Source organism: Microcebus murinus, chromosome 8 (assembly GCF_040939455.1).
Source record: "Microcebus murinus isolate Inina chromosome 8, M.murinus_Inina_mat1.0, whole genome shotgun sequence".
Taxonomy (NCBI): Eukaryota; Metazoa; Chordata; class Mammalia; order Primates; family Cheirogaleidae; genus Microcebus; species Microcebus murinus.
The window spans coordinates 13,818,186-13,841,160 of NC_134111.1; the positions used below are offsets into that span (position 1 = coordinate 13,818,186).

At 40.4% G+C, this 22,975-nt stretch overlaps 2 protein-coding genes across 2 annotated transcripts; one reads left to right on the forward strand and one right to left on the reverse strand.

Moving 5' to 3' along the window:
• Positions 1 to 17,874: 17,874 nt before the first annotated feature.
• Positions 17,875 to 18,609, reverse strand: LOC142872315 (USP6 N-terminal-like protein). The gene has a single exon (XM_076005390.1). It carries the CDS (start codon positions 18,499 to 18,501, stop codon positions 17,875 to 17,877), a length of 627 nt encoding a protein of 208 aa, XP_075861505.1. The 5' UTR covers positions 18,502 to 18,609.
• Positions 18,610 to 18,875: 266 nt separating this feature from the next.
• Positions 18,876 to 19,243, forward strand: LOC142872316 (uncharacterized). Its single transcript, XM_076005391.1, has one exon. The coding sequence runs from the start codon at positions 18,884 to 18,886 to the stop codon at positions 19,241 to 19,243; it is 360 nt and encodes a 119-aa protein (XP_075861506.1). The 5' UTR covers positions 18,876 to 18,883.
• The last annotated feature ends 3,732 nt before the right edge of the window (positions 19,244 to 22,975 follow it).

The following is a 22,975-nucleotide window of genomic DNA, read 5'->3' on the forward strand; positions in this document are numbered from 1 at the left end:
CAAGATACCTCTTAGATATCAACAGAGAAATATCAAGTGGGCAATTAATTCATGTGAGTCTGGAACTCAGGAATGAAGCTGCAGGTATAGACCAATTGTGATCTTAAACAGTTGGGATTTAAGGAATTCCCAAACAGTATACTAGAATTGAACTTCAAGTTTTATCATTTTAACAGTGACTCTGGCTTTGCACTCTAGTTCCTGCCTTGGTCCCCAGCTCTGGTAACTAGGCTCTGATCCCCATCACTTTGCCTGAATGCTTGGGTGGGTCACCTACCTCTTACCCAGACTAAATGAGCATGCATATAGCCTTGCTTTGTTTTAATTGATGTGTCTCCCCACCTCTAGTGAGGGCTCTGGGAAGAATCGAGAATTTCAGCCACCAGAGCCAAGGGGGCATCAGGGTGTGGGGAAGGAGAATAAGAGCTGAAGAGCTGGGAAGAAGAAAGTGAAGGGCTGCTACTCAAAAGGTCAACTGTCAAATTTCAGAGACAAAGAAGGAAGACAGAAAGTGTGTATCTTTCTATAAAACTAATTTTTAAATATAAGTTGGGCTAGATATGATACTGCCAAACTTCTCCCATAAAAATTGCACATATTCTTACTGTTACTGAAAACTCAGCACTTGACCATGAGGCCAAATCAGAAGAACGAGGACAAGTGTTTTGGGGGATGATGAAAAACATTTGACTTAGCTGGCAAAGGAGGGGAAATGGTATACCTTTTAGTCTCAAAATAGAAATTTCCGGAACTTAGGCAGAAATACAGAGCTTTTAAAGGGAGGATTCTCAGCTTCAGGCAATTACTGTGGTTAACTATTCTAATTGTCCCATCTCTGCCAAACACAAAGCCTGTGAACTCCACCAGCCACCCACCTGGGGTGCTGGCATCACCTGGGAGTTGTAAGAAAAGACTTAACCTGCCTCAGGGATGCAGGCTGCACTTCCCAAAAAGAGTGGGAGACGTTTTAATGAGACAGAATTTTTTTTTCCAGGCCATTCCTTGTTACATTACTTCTCTCTGTAAGTATCACTTGCTTCTCTATTTCCTTATGAGGAACTCCACTCCTTGTTAGGGCACTTCGTTATATTTTAAATTATTTTCTTGCCAAATGACCTGCTAGATTTCCCTGCTGTCAGCAGCCCATCTATGTCTGTGTTCCTTACAGTGTGTCCTATGGAACAGCTGTTGAATTGTTTCAGCAAAGAAAAGTTTTACAGTTAAATTTGCTCTGAAACATTGTTTACATTACCACCACTTGGAACATCCCAACCTCTACTAAAATATTAATAAAGGACATTAATAAAGAAGCACATTGAGTTTTGTCCACAAAGTTCTTTTTATGGAAAATACCTGTTAACCTCCCACAGAAATGGTAGCTAAGGAGCAGTCTTTAGGAAATGTCCCGGATGAATCAATCACTGTAACAGCCACACATCTCAATCAGAAGGTCCTGAGCTGGTCTCTCTCATCTAGATGCTTTAAATGACTAATGTCCATTGACTTCAAGAGATATAAGAATTCTGCTAATTTAAGAACCAAAATGCTGAGAGCATCTGACTGAATCACGTGTCTGCTTCATGAGGCCTTCACTGAGCACTCTGTCCTCATTAGTTTCCCTCTTTTCTAAACTCCCATAATACTCATAACTCCCATAATATTCAAATATCAAATGGCTCACTATTCAATATTTAATTGTGCACAGGCTTATATTTCTGGCTCATTGCTTCCATCCTTACAGATAATCATTCTTCATTTCCACATGCGTGCTCCATATGTTTTAATCACAACAAACTCTCAGAGTCCCCAAGCCTGCCTGGTGTTTGTTCAGTTCTGTGCTTTTGACTAAGTTGTTTGGGATCTTCTATCTTCTTTCCATTCCAGCCAATTTTTTACTAGTCTTTGAGGTCTTGTTTAAATGTAACCTCTAGTGCAAAAAATCCCCTGGCACAGGAGTCACTATGTCCTCTCCGTTCTCATGACATTCTGTGTAAGGCATAATGTCACACTTAACATGCTACAAGTATCAGTTTCTGCAACTATCCCCCCACTTACTGCTAGGAAAGGCAAAACTCAATTTGGTATGCTTTGAGAGACTCCTAGGAGATCCAACTCCCCAAGGAAAAAAATATTTTATATATATATAGAGAGAGAGAGAGAGAGAGAAATACATGTTTTAATCCATTATCTGGATTATCTGTCAATGGACATTTACATCATTTGCATATCTCATCTGTTATATAATGTAGCAATAAACATGGGGGTGCAGATATCTCTTTGACATACTATTTTCATTTCCTTTGAATATATACCCAGAAGTAGGGTTATTGACTCATATGGTAGTTCTATTTTTAATTGTTTGAGGAGCTTCCATACTGTTTTTCATATTGACTGCATGGATTTACATTCCCACCAACAGTGTACAAGGGTTCCCTTTACTCCACTGTTAGTACTTGTTATCTTTTGTCTTTTTGATGATAGCCATTCTAACAGGTTTGAAGTTATGTCATTTTCATTTGCATTTTTCTAATCCAGAGGCTGGGGTGGGGAGGAAATGGGTGATATTGATCAAAGGCACAAAATTTTAATTCTAACATGAATAAATTCTGGAATCTAATGTAAACATACTGATTATAGTCAACAATATTCTATTGTTTACTTTTAAATTTGATAAGAAAGCAGATTTTAAGTGTCCTTATCACACAATCATAACTATGTGCAGTGATGGATGTACTAATTAGATTGCAATAACTGCTATACAACATATACATATAGTAAATCATCATGTTGTACAGTTTGAATATATACAATCTTTATTTGCTGATTAAGTATTTTAAAACAAACAATAAAGAGAAACCTACTGACTTGGGGGAAAAAGAGCATGGCTTATAAATACTTATTGCTTTTGTGCAAAAAATTCTTGTTTTTAAATTAAAAATGTATGGAGGAGAAGAGGGGTTTCAGGTCATAAATTTTAGCTCAGAATGCTACTTTGGACATTCAAAGAAAAAGGTAATTTCTTTATTCTTGATTAAATTGGATTTGATTTTCTATATAAGACTTCACACCCCAATTAGCAGGAAAAAAAAATCACCAAAAATCGAATCTGGATTAAGGTTAGTCTAATTTAATAATTTATCTTGTTTAATGGGCATTTTCAGTTTCTTTTGCATAAAAGTGCTCAGTCTCTGGAATAGCCTGCCATATCTCCTGGACTCTTCTCTGAAATCTAAGTGTATGGTAAAATAGGCTCCACATATTTCAGCAAGTAGAAAGTTGGGCTTCCCTGACTTTGTGTTGATCCTTGGATCTCCAGAATGATGTTCCTTTTGCATCTCTCTGGTTGCTGCACACCTTACTGAGATAGGTGGGGAAATCCACAGCGGGTTTAATTCGTAATCTGGTCTGTCTAGGCTTCAGCGATCATTTTGGATTGCTCCCTTGTTGGTTTCACCTTAACTCAGCTTCAACTGGTGCTTGCTCTTGGTCTACCCTCTATCTTGTCCTCTGGCATGGCTGTCTACCCACAGCCTCCGGTGGGAGGTCATCCTGCCCTTTCACTGGTAGTGCTACTCAGCAGGCCACTGGCTCTCAAAGCAGCATTCATAGTAGGCTGGAATTGAGAATGGCCAGGAACACTTAGCTGTTGCAACTCCTTCTGCTCGATCACACTGCCCAGTATCATCGATGGAATAGGACTGATTATGAGATGTTCTGCTTTCAGTAAGTAGCACAGTATTGGGGTGCAGAAAATGATTTTCCAAAATATGGTGCTTTGGCAGGCTGAGTGCTTTGAAACCTGAAAGGCCTCAGGAATAAGCCTTAGAATCAAGATCTCTCTCTCTCACCTTTCCCCACTCCCAGTCTCTCTGACCCTTTTTCCCCTGGAGCAATGAGAGGGATTTTCTGAAATTTCCTTATTTGGTTAAGAAAGATTCTTTTCCAAAGAAATGCAATTGTCTTAAAACCTTCTTCCCTAGGCATCTCATCAAATAAGCAGAAAAGATCAACCACTTGTGGAGAGAAAAGACAGAGAGTCCTCACCATGTCTATATGGACTTTTCATGGATTCTTCTGAGATGAATTCCAAGAGATTACCTGGGGCACTTTATCTGCTTAATAACACAACCTTTGTTCTCGTGCCTGTATGCCCCTCACCTTCCCAAACAGAATCATTTACAAGTTAATTTCTGTCTACAGGGTGCATTTATTTTCCCTGAAAATCATTTATTTCTATAACCCCCGCTTTCGTCTCCCCAAGACGGTATTAAGCATCAACCATTTGGCCCTTACTTTGAGTTTTCACATTTTGCATGACTTCTGTGCACATGTGTACACATAATTAATTTGTTATATTATTTTCTTGTTAACCTGGATTTTTCTGTAGGGGTATTGATTGTGACCCTTTATGTTGGGAGGAAAGGGATTCTCCTCTTTCTAGCCTGACAAAGCAAATGTTTTCTCCATCCATTCATGATATCAAAGCTGTCACTTCCTCTCTAGGTTAGACATTGATCTGGCTTTTTCACTCTCCTCATCTCTTTCCTTTGCTTCTCCCAATACCTTGGGGAAAATGAGTCTAGCTTTTCCCTTTTTCTTCATCCTATTTAACTTTCCTTATGTATAATCCAGCCCGACATGCCTGACCATTAATATACTTTAAAAGGAAAATTGAAAATAGAATTTAGACAAGCTTTTCTCTAAGCTAAGAAAGTAGCTTAGATTGAACATCATTGTCTTGCTGTAAAATTCAACTTTTGAATGTAAGATTCTGAATATTAAAGTTTCTAATTTTTCTTCTTCTTCCCAAAAGTCCAGGCATATGGACAGTATGAGTCAATGAGGATAAAAATCATGTACTCATGAAAGCTAAGGAGAAAAATATCACATTAATACTTGTTGAAATATTTTTCCCTGTTAAAAAACAGAATCTGCTCTCTATGGAGAGATAATCTCTAGAAAACATAGCTTTGAGTTATTGTATATTTGTTGTTTTCCAGCTTTATGGTTTTGGACTTACTGGAACCTGTCACTGCTTTCTTCTTTCCTGTTTCTCTCTTTGGAATGGGATGTCTGTGCTGTGCCTATCTACCATGGCATTTGATTTAAATGATATTTAAGTGAGACACTGACTTTTGACTTTTGAGTTGATGCTGGAATGAGCTAAGAGTGTTGGAGCCATTGGGTTTGAATGAATATACTTTCGCATGTTAGAAGGACATGAACTTGGGGTGGAGGTGGTCAGGGATGGATTTCTGTGGTCTGAATGTCTAAACATTTCTATGCTGCCAAAATTCATATGTTGAAATCCTGACCATCAATATGATATAGTATTAAGAGCTGGAGCCCTCAGGAAGTGACTAGGTCATGGGGGTGGAGCCATCATGAATGGGATTAGTGTCCTTATAATAAAAAAGGCCCCCAGAGAGCTGCCTAGCCCATTCCACCATGTGAGGACATAGTATGAAAATGCCATCTATGAATCAAAAAGTGGGCCCTCACTAGACTCTGAATCTGCCAGCACCTTGATCTTGGGCTTTCCAGCTTACAGAACTGTGAAAAATAAATTTCTGTTATTTTTAAGCCACCCAGTTTATGATGTCAATGGAAAAGAAGTCAAACTCTGTAAAATATAATTGAAAGAGGCTATTCTAAGTCAAACTTGAAAACCTTGACCTGGAGCCACACCCAAGAAGTCCTAAACAAACAGACTCCCTGTGGTTGGGTTAAAGTTTGGTTTTATACATTTCAGGGATTACAGATAAAGTTATAAATCAGTACATGGAAGGCATGCATTGGTTTGGCCTGAAAAGGTGGGCCATCTCAAAGCAGGGGATTACAGGTAATAGGTGGGTTTAAAACCCCTGACTTGTAATTGGTTAAAAAATGAAGTTTTGTCTAAGGGCTTGGACCATTTTAAGATAAGGAAGTCTGTTTGCAGAGATAAGCCACCAGACATATATTTGTTGTGTAAATTGAGGGTCTGTAGGCTTGTCTTGCATAGCCTTAGGCTTGTTAATGGGTTGCAAAAATTGCCTCCAAGAGGGGAGGGGGCATGATGAGGCATTTCTGACTTCCCTCTCTTGGCCAGAAACTCAGTTTTAGGGTATTCCCTTGACCAGGAGGGGGCCCATTCAGTTAACTGGTGGAGCCATGGGGAGCCTTAAGATTTTATTTTAGTTCACAGTGATATTTGTTATAGCTGCTACAACAAACTAAGATGTTCATTCAGTACATTTTACTAAGCGCTTACTGTGTGTTTAAACTGCATTAGGTTTCACTTCAAGGAAATCCATTTTATAAGGCTTATTCTAAAGGTAGGCACATTCCTGCCCTCTTACATTTTAATCTTTGGGTAGGATTCCAACAAGGGAATGGGCAGCACAGAACCAATATAACATGCATTTTACCAACAGGCTTTATTCGTAATATGCATTAAATAAATATTTATAAAAATAAATTTAAATGAAAAAGATAGGGACCATGATTTCAAGATTAAATATTAGCTTAATTCCATCAATATACTTGTTTATTCTTTGGTCTTTTGAAGTTCAAACTTCTAAATCCTAGACTGAATTTCTTTTTTTTTTTTTTTTTTTTTTTTATTTTGGCATATTATGGGGGTACAGATTTTAAGGTTTCAATAAATGCCCATTTCTCCCCCTCCCCCCAAAAGTCTGAGTCTCCATCATGACCATCCCCCAGATGGTGCACATCTCACTCATTATGTATGTATATACCCGCCCCCCTCCCCCCTCCCACCTCCCCAATACCCTATTACTGTAGCACCTGTGTGTCCACTTAGGTGCTACTCAGTTAATACCAGTTTGCTGGAGAATATATCTGGTGCTTGTTTTTCCATTCTTGGGATACTTCACTTAGTAGTATGGGTTCCAGCTCTAACCAGGAAAGTATAAGATGTGCTATATCACCGTTGTTTCTTAGAGCTGAATAGTATTCCATGGTATACATATACCACATTTTATTAATCCATTCTTGGATTGATGGGCACTTGGGTTGTTTCCACAGCCTTGCAATTATGAATTGTGCTGCTATAAACATTCGAGTGCAGGTGTCTTTTTTGTAGAGTGTCACTGGATCATTTGGGTAGATGCCCAGCAATGGGATTGCTGGATCAAATGGTAGATTCACCTGTATCGCTTTAAGGTATCTCCATAATGCTTTCCACAGAGGTTGAACTAGTTTGCAGTCCCACCAGCAGTGTAGGAGTGTTCCTCTCTCTCCACATCCATGCCAGCATTTGTTATTTGGAGGCTTTTTGATAAAGGCCATTCTCACTGGAGTTAAGTGATATCTCATTGTAGTTTTGATTTGCATTTCCCTGATGATTAGGGATGGTGAGCATTTTTTCATATGTTTGTTGGCCATTCTTCTGTCTTCTTTAGAAAAGTTTCTGTTCAAATCCTTTGCCCACTTTTTAATAGGGTTATTTGATTTTTTCTTGCTGATTTTCATGAGTTCTAAGTATATTCTAGTTATCGGTCCTTTATCGGATACATAGGATGCAAAAATTTTCTCCCATTCTGTAGGTTGTCTGTTTACTTTCATGACTGTTTCTTTGGCTGTGCAGAAACTTTGTAGTTTCATCATGTCCCATTTATTTATTTTTGTTGCTGCTTTGATTGCCTTTGGGGATTTCTTCATAAACTCTTTGCCTAGGCCGATGTCTAGGAGAGTGTTTCCAACATTTTCCTCTAGAATTCTAATGGTTTCATACCTGAGATTTAAGTCTGTTATCCAGCGTGAGTTGATTTTTGTGAGAGGTGAAAGGTGTGGGTCCTGTTTTAACCTTCTACAAGTGGCTATCCAGTTTTCCCAGCACCATTTATTGAAAAGGGATTCTTTTCCCCAGCGTATGTTTTTGTCTACTTTGTCAAAGATTAGATGGCTATATGAGGATGGTTTTATATCAGGATTCTCACATCTGTTCCACTGGTCAATAATCCTATTTTTGTGCCAATACCAAATTGTTTTAATTACTACAGCTTTGTAGTATAGTTTGATATCTGGCATATTAATACCTCCCAATTTGTTTTTGTTGCCTAGAATTGCTCTTGATATTCGGGGTCTTCTTTGGTTCCATACAAAGTGTAAAATTATTTTTTCTATATCTGTGAAGAATGCTGATGGGATTTTAATAGGTATTGCATTGAATCTGTAGATCAGTTTGGGTAGTATAGACATTTTAATGATGTTGAGTCTGCTGATCCACGAGCATGGAATGGATTTCCATCTGTTTACATCCTCTGCTATTTCCTTCCTCAGTGTTTCATAGTTCTCCCTATAGAGGTCTTTTACCTCCTTGGTTAAGTATACTCCTAGGTACTTTAATTTCTTTGTTGCTATTGTGAAGGGTATTGAGTCTTTAATTTGGTTCTCAATTTGATTGTTGTTGGCATATACGAATGCCTCTGATTTCTGTGTATTGATTTTGTATCCTGAGACTTTGCTAAATTCATTGATCAGTTCCAGAAGTTTCCTGGTTGAATCTTTAGGGTTTTCTAGATATAATATCATATCATCAGCAAACAGTGAAAGTTTGATCTCTTCTGCCCCTATTTGGATACCTTTAATTCCACTTTCCTGTATGATTGCTGTAGCCAGGACTTCCAATACTATGTTGAATAGAAGTGGAGATAGTGGGCAGCCTTGTCTGGTTCCGGTTCTAAGTGGGAATGCTTTCAGTTTTTCCCCATTCAGTATGATGTTAGCTATGGGTCTGTCATAAATGGCTTGTATCATTTTTAGATATGTCCCTTCTATGCCTATTTTCTTGAGTGTTCGTATCATGAAAGGGTGTTGAATTTTGTAAAAAGCTTTTTCTGCATCTATTGAGAGAATCATGTGGTCTTTGTTTTTGCTTCTGTTTATGTGGTGAATTGCATTTATAGATTTGCGTATGTTGAACCATCCCTGCATTCCTGGGATGAAGCCCACTTGGTCATGATGGATTATTTTTTTGATAAGCGTCTGGATTCGGTTAGCTAAGATTTTGTTGAAAATTTTTGCATCTATATTCATTAGGGATATTGGTCTGTAGTTTTCTTTTTTTGTTGGATTCTTTCCTGGTTTTGGTATCAGAGTAATATTCGCTTCATAAAAGGTGTCAGGGAGGTTTCCATTCTCCTCGATGTTGTGGAATACTTTCTGCAAGATAGGTATTAGTTCTTCTTTGTAAGTGTGGTAAAATTCGGGTGTGAAGCCATCTGGACCGGGACTTTTCTTTTTAGGGAGATTTTTAATTGCTGTTTCTATTTCAGCTGTTGAGATTGGTCTGTTCAGGGAATCTGTTTCTTCCTGGTTGAGCCTAGGGAGGCTGTGTGTTTCTAGAAATTTGTCCATTTCCTCCACATTTTCCAGTTTGTGTGAATAAATATCTTTATAGTACTCATAAATTATATCTTGTATCTCTTTGGGATCGGTTGTGATTTCTCCTTTTTTATTCCTGATGGAGCTTATTAGAGATTTCTCTTTTCTGCTTTTCGTTAGCTTAGCCAGTGCCGTGTCAATTTTGTTTATTTTTTCAAAGAACCAACTTTTTGTTTTGTTAATCTCCTGAATAGCTTTCCTGTTTTCAATTTCATTTAGTTCTGATTTGATCTTGTTGATTTCACTCCTTCTGCTGGGTTTGGGGCTGGTCTGTTCTTCTTTTTCCAGCTCTTTGAGTCGTTTCATTAGATTATCTATTTTTGATCGTCTTGTCTTTTGGTTATAGGCATTTATGGAGATAAACTTTCCTCTCAGAACAGCTTTAGCTGTGTCCCAGAGGAGTTGATAACTTGTCTCTCCATTGTCGTTTTCTTCATAGAATTTTTTTATTTCTGTCTTGATTTCTTCATTTATGAAGTAATCATTTAATAGAAGGTTGTTTAATTTCCATGTTTTTTTGTAGAAATGTGAGTTTCTGTTAGGGTTGATTTCTACCCTTATTCCATTGTGATCTGAGAAGATACATGGTATGATTTCTATTTTTTTAAATTTCTTGAGATTTACTTTGTGTCCTAGGATATGGTCAATCTTAGAGAATGTCCCGTGAGCTGATGAGAAGAACGTGTATTCAGTGGATTTGGGGTAGAATGTCCTGTAGATGTCAGTCAGACCCAATTGTTCTAGAGTTTTGTTTAAGTCCATTATTTCTTTATTAATTTTCTGTTTGGAGGATCTGTCTTGAGCCGTCAGTGGGGTATTGAAATCTCCAGTGATTATGGAGTTGGTATTAATCCATTTGCTTAGATCCAGTAAGGTTTGCTTTATGAAACTGGGTGCACCTAAGTTGGGTTCATATATATTTAAAATTGTTATCTCTTCTTGTTGAACTGTGCCCTTCACCATTATGTAATGACCCTCTTTGTCTTTCACTACTTTTGTTGGTTTAAAAACTAAATCGTCTGAAATTAGAACAGCCACACCAGCCTTCTTTTGGCTTCCACTTGCCTGGAATACTGATCTCCACCCTTTTACTTTTAGTCTATATGCATCCTTGCAGGTTAGATGTGTTTCCTGAAGACAGCATATACTTGGCCTGTATTTTCTTATCCATTCAGCCAGCCTATGTCTCTTGAGTGGAGAGTTTAAGCCATTCACATTTATTGAGAGAACTGATAGGTAAGGTAGATTACTGTTCATTCTCTTGGGTTGGATGTTGTTGCTTTGATTTCTCTGTTGAGCCATAGAGATATCTGGCCTTTAATCATTGGGTGTTGGTTTATTTTTTTTTTTTTTATATTCGTGAGTTTCTATTATGGTGTTCGATGTGTAACACTGTTTTGAGAACTTCTTGTAGGGCTGGTCTTGTCTTGGTGAATTCTCTGAGGCTTTGCTTGTCTGGGAATGTCTTTATTTCTCCTTCATATATGAAGCTTAGTTTTGCAGGGAATAGGATTCTAGGCTGGGCATTGTTTTGTTTCAGAAGAGTGAGAATGGGGCCCCAGTCTCTCCTTGCTTGTAGAGTCTCATTAGAGAAGTCTGATGTTATTCGAATTGGCTTTCCTTTATATGTTACTTGCTTCTTTTGTCTTACAGCTTTTAGAAGGGCCTCTTTAGTTGATACTTTGGTCAGTCTGATGACTGCATGACGAGACGTCCTCCTGTTTGCATTGAATCTCCCAGGGGTCCTCTGGGCTTCTTGAACTTGTATATCGAGATTTTGAGCAAGGCCTGGGAAATTTTCTTCTATTATATCTTCAAAAAGCTTGTCCAGGGGGCGGAGCAAGATGGCGGACGAATAACACCGCCAGACAGAGGGTCTCTGCAGAAAAGACCGATTCTAGCAGAAACTAGAGAAAAGAAGCAAGAAGACGAGCATACAGCGGACAAGGGCCGGAAGGAGGGGTACCTGAGACCCCGGGAGACTCCACGGGAGGAGGCTGCGGAGGAGAACTGGAGGCTGAGACCACCAGAGCAGCCCGGAGACCAGCGGCAAGGGTAGGTGGATTTGCTGTTTCCCCTCCCCTGCATTCGGGACTGCTGGTGGGCTCCCCAGCGGGTGGAGAGACCTGCGGACATCAGCCCAGAGACTGCCGCCGCCTGCCAATGGTGAGCCTGTAACAGACGTGGCACCAGGTTCCCAACTTCCTCCGGGCACCTCTGTGTCCACGGAGAGCCGCGCGGCAGGCGCCATATTGCCTCCTCCTCCCCTCCGCCGACCCTACCCGCGGCTGCCCAGAGAGACAATACAGCCACCAGCCGGAGGCACCTCCAGGGAACGGGACCTTCCCGTTTGGGACCCCGCCCGCCCTCCCAGGTGCTGCTGGCACCTTGTTCCCAGGAAAACGGTGCCGACTCAGAGGCTGAGAGACATAGACCCAGCTTGGGCTCCCTGTGGGTGAATTAGGACCGGAAACCCTCTCCCTGGTGGGAATACAGTTTGAACTCTGGGACCCAGAGGTCGGACCTGCAGACCAGATCCCCTGCACCGAGGGCTAGCATTGCCTGGGGCACAGAAGGATTATACGTGAACAGCCCACTGAGGTCTGTGTGCCTCCAGGGGCGGATCGGGCGGAACGGCGTCCCAGGAGGAGGCCGTGCGCCCAACCCAGGTGGCGTTCCTGTGCAGGGAACCTCCCCGCCGGCATCACAGTCCGGGGAGGCCTGGTGGCTTGTGGTCTGGCCTGCTGGCAGAGGCTCAGGAGTAGCTGCGGAGTTGGGGAGGGTGGAAAGAAGCGAGGCCTGCTGCAGACTGTGGGTCTCAGACAGCCCCACCCCCACACCCAGACTTTCTGGCTGAGCGGGACCATCCCAGCCCCGCCCTGACAGCAGAGAACAGAACTTTGACCCCTGCTAACGGCCTGAGGGCAGGCTTACCCAACCCAGCTCCGCCCAGAACGAGAGCTGATAACAGGACTCAAAATCAACACCATAGCCTGTTCCTCCAAGCAAACGCCACCTACTGACAGGGACGGCATCTTGCACAGCCTTTCCACGGCACCCACTGACTCAATATACAGGGAGTGGTCCAATTTCACCCACAGGCACCACCTAACGCCTCAGAAACTAAACAAGGTGTGTGAATACCCAAACAATAACCTAAGGAAAGAAACAACAACTGATCGACATGGGAAGAAATCAGCGAAAGAACTCAGGAAATATGAAGAACCAAACGGAAAACACACCCCCAAGGAGGAGCACCAGCCCCCTAGAAACGGACACCGACCAAAATCAGGCAACCAATATGACAGAAAAGGAATTTCGTATGTGGATCATAAGAACACTCACCCAGCTGCAACAACAACTCAATAACCAACACCAAGAAAACACAAAAAACCTCCAAGAAATGGAACAAAGGTTCAACAAAGAGATTGACACAGTGAAGAAAACTTTAACCGAAGTCCTGGAGATGAAGAATCAACTCAGAGAACTACAAAATACTGTGGAAAGTCTCAAGAACAGGGTGGATCAAGCAGAAGAAAGAATCTCAGAGCTTGAAGATAACACCTTCCAATTAAATAAATCAGTCACAGAAATACAGCAGAGAAACAAGAGAAAAGATCAAAGTCTACAAGAGCTGTGGGATTATGTGAAAAAACCTAACGTGAGGGTCATAGGTTTAGCCGAAGGGGAGGAAGACAACACTCAAGGGCTGGACAAGCTTTTTGAAGATATAATAGAGGAAAATTTCCCAGGTCTTGCTCAAAATCTCGATATACAAGTTCAAGAAGCCCAGAGGACCCCTGGGAGATTCAATGCAAACAGGAAGACGTCACGTCATGCAGTCATCAGACTGACCAAAGTATCAACTAAAGAGGCCCTTCTAAGAGCTGTAAGACAAAAGAAGCAAGTGACATACAAGGGAAAGCCAATTCGAATAACATCAGACTTCTCTAATGAGACTTTACAAGCAAGGAGAGACTAGGGCCCCATTCTCACTCTTTTGAAACAAAACAATGCCCAGCCTAGAATATTATTCCCTGCAAAACTATGCTTCATATATGAAGGAGAAATAAAAACATTCGCAGACAAGCAAAGGCTCAGAGAATTCACCAAGACAAGACCAGCCCTACAAGAAGTACTTAAAACAGCGTTATGCACGGAACATCATAATAATAATCCACGGATATAAAAACAACCAAAACCCAAAGATATTAAAGGCCAGATATTACAATGGCTCAAGACACAAATCATAGCAACAACATCCAACCCAACAGAATGATCAGTAATCTACCTTACCTATCAGTTCTCTCAATAAATGTGAATGGCTTAAACTCTCCACTCAAGAGACATAGGCTGGCTGAATGGATAAGAAAATACAGGCCAAGTATATGCTGTCTTCAGGAAACACATTTAACCTGCAAGGATGCACATAGACTAAAAATAAAAGGGTGGAGATCAATATTCCAAGCAAACAGAAGCCAAAAGAAGGCTGGTGTGGCAGTTCTAATTTCAGACGATTTAGTTTTTAAGCCAACAAAAGTAGTAAAAGACAAAGAGGGTCATTATATAATGGTGAAGGGCACAGTCCAACAAGAAGAGATAACAATTTTAAATATATATGCACCCAACTTAGGTGCACCCAGATTCATAAAGCAAACCTTACTGGATCTAAGCAAATGGATTAATAGCAACTCCATAATCGCCGGGGATTTCAACACCCCACTGACGGCACGAGACAGATCCTCCAAACAGAAAATTAATAAAGAAATAATGGACTTAAACAAAACTCTAGAACAATTGGGTCTGACAGACATCTACAGAACATTCTACCCAAAATCCACTGAATATACGTTCTTCTCATCAGCTCACGGGACATTCTCTAAGATTGACCATATCCTAGGACACAAAGAAAATCTCAAGAAATTTAAAAAAATAGAAATCATACCATGTACCTTCTCAGATCACAGTGGAATAAAACTAGAAATCAACCCTAACAGAAACTCACATTTCTACACAAAAACGTGGAAATTAAACAACCTCCTACTAAATGATTACTTCGTAAATGAAGAAATCAAGACGGAAATAAAAAACTTCTATGAAGAAAACGACAATGGAGAGACAAGTTATCAACTCCTCTGGGACACAGCTAAAGCAGTTCTGAGAGGAAAGTTTATCTCCATAAATGCCTATAACCAAAAGGCAAGAAGATCACAAATAGACAATCTAATGAAACGACTCAAAGAGCTGGAAAAAGAAGAACAGACCAACCCCAAACCCAGCAGAAGAAGTGAAATCAACAAGATCAAATCAGAACTAAACGAAATTGAAAACAGGAAAGCTATTCAGGAGATTAATAAAACAAAAAGTTGGTTCTTTGAAAAAATAAACAAGATTGACACGCCGTTGGCTAAGCTAACGAAAAGCAGAAAAGAGAAATCTCTAATAAGCTCCATCAGGAATAAAAAAGGAGATATCACAACTGATCCCAAAGAGATACAAGATACAATTTATGAATACTACAAAAATCTTTATGCACACAAACTGGAAAATGTGGAGGAAATGGACAAATTTCTAGAAACACACAGCCTCCCTAGGCTCAACCAGGAAGAAACAGATTCCCTGAACAGACCAATCTCAACAGCTGAAATAGAAACAGCAATTAAAAATCTCCCTAAAAAGAAAAGTCCCGGTCCAGATGGCTTCACACCTGAATTTTACCATACTTACAAAGAAGAACTAGTACCTATCTTGCAGAAACTATTCCACAACATCGAGAAGAACGGAAACCTCCCCGACACCTTTTATGAAGCGAATATTACTCTGATACCAAAACCAGGAAAGGATGCAACAAAAAAAGAAAACTACAGACCAATATCCCTAATGAATATAGATGCAAAAATTTTCAACAAAATCTTAGCTAACCGAATACAGACACTTATCAAAAAAATAATCCACCACGACCAAGTGGGCTTCATCCCAGGGATGCAGGGATGGTTCAACATACGCAAATCTATAAATGCAATTCACCACATAAACAGAAGCAAAAACAAAGATCACATGATCCTTTCAATAGATGCAGAAAAAGCTTTTGACAAAATTCAACACCCTTTCATGATACGAACACTTAAGAAAATAGGCATAGAAGGGACATACCTAAAAATGATACAAGCCATATATGACAGACCCATAGCCAACATCATACTGAATGGGGAAAGATTGAAATCATTCCCACTTAGAACTGGAACCAGACAAGGCTGCCCACTATCTCCACTTCTGTTCAACATAGTGCTGGAAGTCTTGGCTACAGCAATCAGACAAGAAAATGGAATCAAAGGTATCCAAATAGGGGCAGAAGAGATCAAACTTTCACTGTTTGCTGATGATATGATATTGTATCTAGAAAACCCCAAGGATTCAACCAAGAAACTCCTGGAACTGATCAATGAATTTAGTAAAGTCTCAGGATACAAAATCAATACACAGAAATCAGAGGCATTCATATACGCCAACAACAATCTAATTGAGAACCAAATCAAAGACTCAATTCCCTTCACAATAGCAACAAAGAAATTAAAGTACCTAGGAATATATTTAACCAAAGAGGTAAAAGACCTCTACAGGGAGAACTATGAAACACTGAGGAAGGAAATAGCAGAGGATGTAAACAGATGGAAATCCATACCATGCTCGTGGATCGGCAGACTCAATATCATCAAAATGTCTATACTACCCAAACTGATCTACAGATTCAATGCAATACCTATTAAAATCCCATCAGCATTCTTCACAGATATAGAAAAAATAATTTTACGCTTCGTATGGAACCAAAGAAGACCCCGAATATCAAGAGCAATTCTAGGCAACAAAAACAAAATGGGAGGCATTAATATGCCAGATATCAAACTATACTACAAAGCTGTAGTAATTAAAACAATATGGTATTGGCACAAAAACAGGAATATTGACCAGTGGAACAGATGTGAGAATCCTGATATAAAACCATCCTCATATAGCCATCTCATCTTTGACAAAGCAGACAAAAACATACGCTGGGGAAAAGAATCCCTCTTCAATAAATGGTGCTGGGAAAACTGGATAGCCACCTGTAGAAGGCTAAAACAGGACCCACACCTTTCACCTCTCACAAAAACCAACTCACGCTGGATAACAGACTTAAACCTAAGATATGAAACTATTAGAACTCTAGAGGAAAAAGTTGGAAACACTCTCCTAGACATCGGCCTGGGCAAAGAGTTTAGGAAGAAGTCCCCAAAGGCAATCACAGCAGCAACAAAAATAAATAAATGGGACATGATCAAACTACAAAGCTTCTGCACAGCCAAAGAAATAGTCATGAAAGTAAACAGACAGCCTACAGAATGGGAGAAAATTTTTGCATCCTATGCATCCGATAAGGGACTGATAACTAGAATATACTTAGAACTCACGAAAATTAGGAAGAAAAAATCAAATAACCCCATTAAAAAGTGGGCAAAGGACTTGAACAGAAATTTTTCTAAAGAAGACAGAAGAATGGCCAACAAACATATGAAGAAATGCTCAACATCTCTAATCATCAGGGAAATGCAAATCAAAACCACAATGAGATATCACTTAACCCCAGTGAGAATGGCCTTTATCAAAAAATCTCCAAACAATAAATGCTGGCGTGGTTGCGGAGAGAGAGGAACACTCCTACACTGCTGGTGGGACTGCAAACTAGTTCAACCTCTGTGGAAAGCAATATGGAGATACCTTAAAGCGATACAAGTGAATCTACCATTTGATCCAGCAATCCCATTGCTGGGCATCTACCCAAATGATCCAGTGACACTCTACAAAAAAGACACCTGCACTCGAATGTTTATAGCAGCACAATTCATAATTGCAAGGCTGTGGAAACAGCCCAAGTGCCCATCAATCGAAGAATGGATTAATAAAATGTGGTATATGTACACCATGGAGTACTATTCAGCTCTAAGAAACAATGGTGATATAGCACACCTTATATTTTCCTGGTTAGAGCTGGAACCCATACTACTAAGTGAAGTATCCCAAGAATGGAAAAACAAGCACCAGATATATTCTCCAGCAAACTGGTATTAACTGAGTAGCACCTAAGTAGACACATAGGTGCTACAGTAATAGGGTATTGGGCAGGTGGGAGGGGGGAGGGGGGCGGGTATATACATACATAGTGAGTGAGATGTGCACCATCTGGGGGATGGTCATGATGGAGACTCAGACTTTTGGGGGGAGGGGGGGAATGGGCATTTATTGAAACCTTAAAATCTGTACCCCCATAATATGCCAAAATAAAAAAAAAAAAAAAAAAAAAAAAAAAAAAAAAAAGCTTGTCCAGCCCCTGAGTGTTGTCTTCATCCCCTTCGGCTAACCCTATGACCCTCACGTTAGGTTTTTTCACATAATCCCACAGCTCTTGCAGGCTTTGGTCTTTTCTCTTGTTTCTCTGCTCTATCTCTGTCACTGAAAAAACCATTTCATTGTGTAAAAACTTGTGTAGATTTCTTGAGAATCCAAGTGTTGCTTAAGCTTGGACAGAAATTTATTCAGTATTTTTTCATGATGTTCTTGAAACCTCAAGAGTTTAGGAAAACCTTGGACAAAAAAGCCATGCATGGCATGTTTGGGACCTGAGAAGAGTTTGACTAGCGCCCAGAAGGCATCTTCCTCGTTCATATACATGAGGAGCAAGGCTGTGATCTGGCTCATGCCCTGACAATACCCGACTTCCGTGTTATAAATAGAATATGCAGCAAGAACATGGAATAAGGATTGCTGCTTAACACCATATCGGTCTCTAAACATGATATGGTCCCTAAATGTGCGGTTGACATCAAGGTCTATTTGTCTGATATCAGGTGAACAACCCCGTGCTCTGTGTTTTAATTTACTATAAAGGTCTCTTGTTTCTTCTTTCATTTTAGGGATCTCAAGAAGGAGTGCCCAGACTTCACCTCTGAGCTGGAGTGGGATTCCTTTGTAAATTCTTCTATGAAACTTTTCGGTTTTCTTGTATTTTTCCCATCCTTTTAACATTTTCAGCCATTTGGTAGTTCTTTCAATTTCCAGGTACTTTTGCCGTTCCATAGCTGCATTATGATATGGGAGCTCCTCCTCATGTAAAAAGCCAAATCTATCCGTGACTTTGTAAACAAGGTAATCAGCATCTTCCCAGGGTTCAATCTCTGCACCTTCTCGTCCCTGCAGTCCCAGCTACTCGGGAGGCTGAGGCAGGAGGATCACTTGAGCCCAGGAGTTTGTGGCTGCAGTGAGCTATGAAGACATCACTGCACTCTACCCAGGACAACAGAGTAAGACTTCTGTCATATTTAGCAACTATTTCAGCTCGCTCCTGAGCTAGTTTCAGTGCTACATCCTGTTCTGAATTCATGACTGGAAATGTCTCTGTAAGTTGTCCCAATCAGGTATTAAACCAAAATCTGCTGTCCAAGTTTTCTCAGAGGAATACATGTCCTCCGGACGGTCCCGGCTGCGGCGGCGGCTGTGGGCAGCGGGCAGGGCGGGCGAGCGTTCCGGCGGCGGCGGTGGCGGTGGCGGCGGCTGTGGTGGCGGCTACCGCAGTGCCCTCCGCCCCATTGTTTCCCTTCCAAGAGGATCCCGGCGAAGCCGAGCCCGGGAACCAGGAAGTTCCCCGGCGCGACACCTCCTGCCGCCGCTATGGAAACGGCCCCCGCCTCCCAGGGCGGCTCGCCCGGGACCCCGCCTCCTCGCCGCCGGCCCCGCCCGCCTCACCGGCCGCCGCCAACCGTCGCTGCTGCGGCCGCGGCCGCCGCCATCTTGGCGCGGCCCTGGCAGCCCCTTCCCCTGAATTTCTTGATGTCAATGGGCAGTGGCATCACCTGATTCCATACTAAGGCGAGGTCATTCTTTTCATTTTTTTTTTTATCTCACTCAAGTGTTTGCTCATTGAATCACAGAACACAACTTGCAGCGACCTTCTGAGAGCATGCCACAAAGCTACTCGGGAGAACTAGCCTGTCATGTTCACCAAGAAGTTTTCATAGACAGAGAACTAGGCTTCAGAGGAAAACCCCATCGCAATAGCTTCCATATCAAAGCAAGCATTTGTTTCTGTGTGATTTACAGATTTTTACCCACCCACACCTGAATTTATCTTTGTATTATAGCCCAATTCTAGAATTGACAAAGGAAACCATTAGCTCCCCTCTTACCTGGTTAAAATTTAGATACCACAAAGACACCGTTCAGAAATGCATTGGGAACTGATGGTATCCAAAAAGCACACGAGGTAGTGGTGAAAAATAAATTACATCCATACAGAATTTTCTCATTTCCATTTGATTTGTAAGCCTTCCAAAATTTCATCCTCTTTGCTAGGTCCTGAGCAGAAAGACAGGCACACGAAGCCTCATGTGTAGCAAAAAAGCTGTTTTATTTTGAGCATCTATCTGGGTGCAGACGGTGGAGGCGAAAAAGTGTCCAACCCGAGGGAGGAGACAGGTTTGGGTTTTATAAGAGGGTTTTCCTGGGGAAGTGAGCAACACTTGCGGAGATGGGGACTGGGTAGCTTGGATCCTTATCAGGAGAGAGAGGGAAGGATAAACTTCTTCCTTGTCAGGGGGACAGGAATGTGGCCATCGTACTTGCTGCAGCCTGTGGTCGAAGTTAGATTTATTAACCTTGGACTCCCCAGAGTCCTGCGGCTTTTGTTTTACACGCTTCATGATAACATTCGGGTTCCCACCTGGAACAAACCTACCACTCTTTTTATTTTATTGATCTGCTATCATCTAGCAATTAGGAAAGTATACTTGCAAGTTGTGAAGAAAGTCGTTACTAAACAAATTCAGTAGAAGATACTGTGTAACTGCTGCCAAACTGGGTAAAAGGGCATAAAGTTCACTCACAAGGCAACAGCATCTTATTACCTTGATAAGCCTCATGCAAAGCTAAGGGCAGATGTGATAAAATCTGCTAATGAATCTCATTACCAAGTCAAGGAAATTCAGAATTTATTATATCACCACCCCAAGCAAACCTCTTTAGGAAATAATCATTTTTTCCCCCCTCTGGTTCTTGGATATGATTAGTTTACTCTCCATCTTCTTCCCCGCCTTCCTACATCACCACCTTCCCACTCAGGGCAGCATGGAACTCCACTTCCTCCCCAGGCGAGATGTTCTTTCAAATCCTTCAACCACGCTCAAGTTTCATTTACATTTTCACTGTTTGAGAAGAGCAAATTCCTAAAGTAAGAAAGGAGGAAACTCCTTACTATTCAAGTTAGGGAGTATTGGAGTGAGGACAGAGTAATCCCTTCTCTGCTTTTGATATCACGTCACGTATTTGACCATCTCTGCCTTTATGTACCATAAGCACAGACGGCCAATGGAGATCAAATGACCATTCTTAGGGCACTGCACTAAATGACTCTGTCCTCAAAACTAGAGTAGTATTGTAGATCAGAACTACTCAAAATTTGGTCTGTGGCCTTGTGTCATTCCCTTAACCATTTGCTTCCAGTCTCTGCTAAGCATGGGAATGGGAAGTGTTTAGAAATATTCATAACAATTAGATGAAATGTGTTGATTCTTATAATAAAAAAAAATGGCCTTAGATTTTTGTCTTTTTAAATAGCTCGTTCTTCCAGTAATTTATTTTATTGACTTTTAGAAAGCAAAGGTTGGTGGCAGATTTAAAAACAAAAATAAGACAATTCTACACCACTCAGAGTATAAGAAACAGTGTTTCAGACCTTTGCATTCTAAAGAATCACTGGAAGCTGGGCAAACTTATTTTTTGAAATACTTCTTAGAGTGTAACATTAAAAACAATATTCTAAACGATTTTACAGGTTTACAAAACAGAAAGTAGATTATAATCATATGATGAGAGAGACTAATCTCTACAGTCAACCTCAGAAGGACGTAGGACAGTAACAAGCTAGGCCTGTGTTGTGTATATGTCTTTATTTGATATTTAAAGAAATGACAGAAGCGGGTGAAAAGGAATACAAATTTTATTTCAAAATATATAACTTTCCTTTTTCTTCATGAAAACATATCTCAAAATTTTTGTTATATCATACAATTACATCAGTTTCAGTTTTGGTATCATGTAGAAGGAAATAGGAATTAATGGGAATATCTGTACAGATGAGAAAGCTATTCAGATAGACAAATTTAAAAAGTTAAAACAGAAAGAATCTCATTTGGAAAGCAATAGATAAGAGTTATTAAGTCAATCAATATACTATATAATACTGTGATCCGGTAATACTTAATTGCTCTCTTGACAAGCTGGGAATGGTAGAAATATGCAGGAAAATCAGGCATTATGGTTTAATCAGAACAAGCCTCTACATGTGCTTATTTTCTGTTGCCTGGGAAATCAGCCTTTAGTATTTACTTCAAAAGTACAAATCAAGCATAAACAGGAGTATACCAGGAAGAAGGGTAAAGTGGAAGGGAGAGGTATCTGAAGACATACTGCAGGAAACAGACCCCAAGGGACACTGGGAGAGAAACGTTTGTGATAAAAAGAGAGTCCTATGTCTTTGTTATCTCTTTGCTATGTGACAAATTACCTCAAAGCTCAATAGCTTAGCACTCATTTATTATCTCAGAGTTTTTCTGTGGGTCAGGAATTCAGGTAAAGCTTAGCTAGGACCTCTGCTTCACAGGTTCTTATGAGGCTGCAACCACGATATTGAATGTACACTGTCATCTGAAGGTTTGCCTGGGGAAGTATCCACTTCCAAGGTACCCTTGCAGTTGGCAGTATTTTAGTTCCTTGTCAAGTATTAGACTTAGGGCCTTAAGTCTTCATTGGCAGTTGGCCTGAAGACATCCCTGGTTCCCTGCCATATGGCTTCTCTAAGACAGCTGTTGGCTTCACCAAAGTGAGCAAGCCAGGAAAGCAAGAGGAAGAGAGCCCGCTGGCAAAATGGAATTCACACTCTTTTCCAACCTCATCGTTGAAGTGGTTACTATATTCTCTTGATTATAAACCAGTAACTTGAGGGAACTAGATTGCATAAGGCCATTCATATCAGAAAATAGGGATAATTAAGACACATTCTCCATGTCTGTCTGCCATATCATGAAGAAGGTGTAACCAATATGGTGTTGAGAAGAAAAATAATTCATCTTCTCTTGGTTTAAAATAAATAAATTTGTGTGCTCCAAATTTCAAAGTAAAAAAGATCTATCTTTATATGATTGGAAACCAAAACCTTTGATATAGCTTTTGGATCCTAAAAGGGATGGAAGTAAAAAAGCCTGAAAAATAGGGAAAGGAAATAATTTTTATTTCAGAGAGGGAGTAAATAAATGATGAAACAACTTCCTCCAAAGTGTCTATCATTATATAAACTCATACATGCACAGGAAGGGTGTTGTTAATGTCCACTAAGGGCAAACTACATTTTTCCAGATCACACCAGACCATGGCTATCAGAGAAAGTTATCTGGGTTACTAAGAATACTTAGAATAATACTCTCTTATAACTATATTAAAGAACAATTACCCTAGATTTCCAATAGTTTCATCAATTTAGAAAAAATATGTCATCCTATCA

Excerpts from the sequence above, each read along its gene's own strand:
- LOC142872316 (XM_076005391.1), top strand. The coding sequence starts at position 18,884 with ATGTCCTCCGGACGGTCCCGGCTGCGGCGGCGGCTGTGGGCAGCGGGC.
- LOC142872315 (XM_076005390.1), bottom strand. The coding sequence starts at position 18,501 with ATGGAACGGCAAAAGTACCTGGAAATTGAAAGAACTACCAAATGGCTG.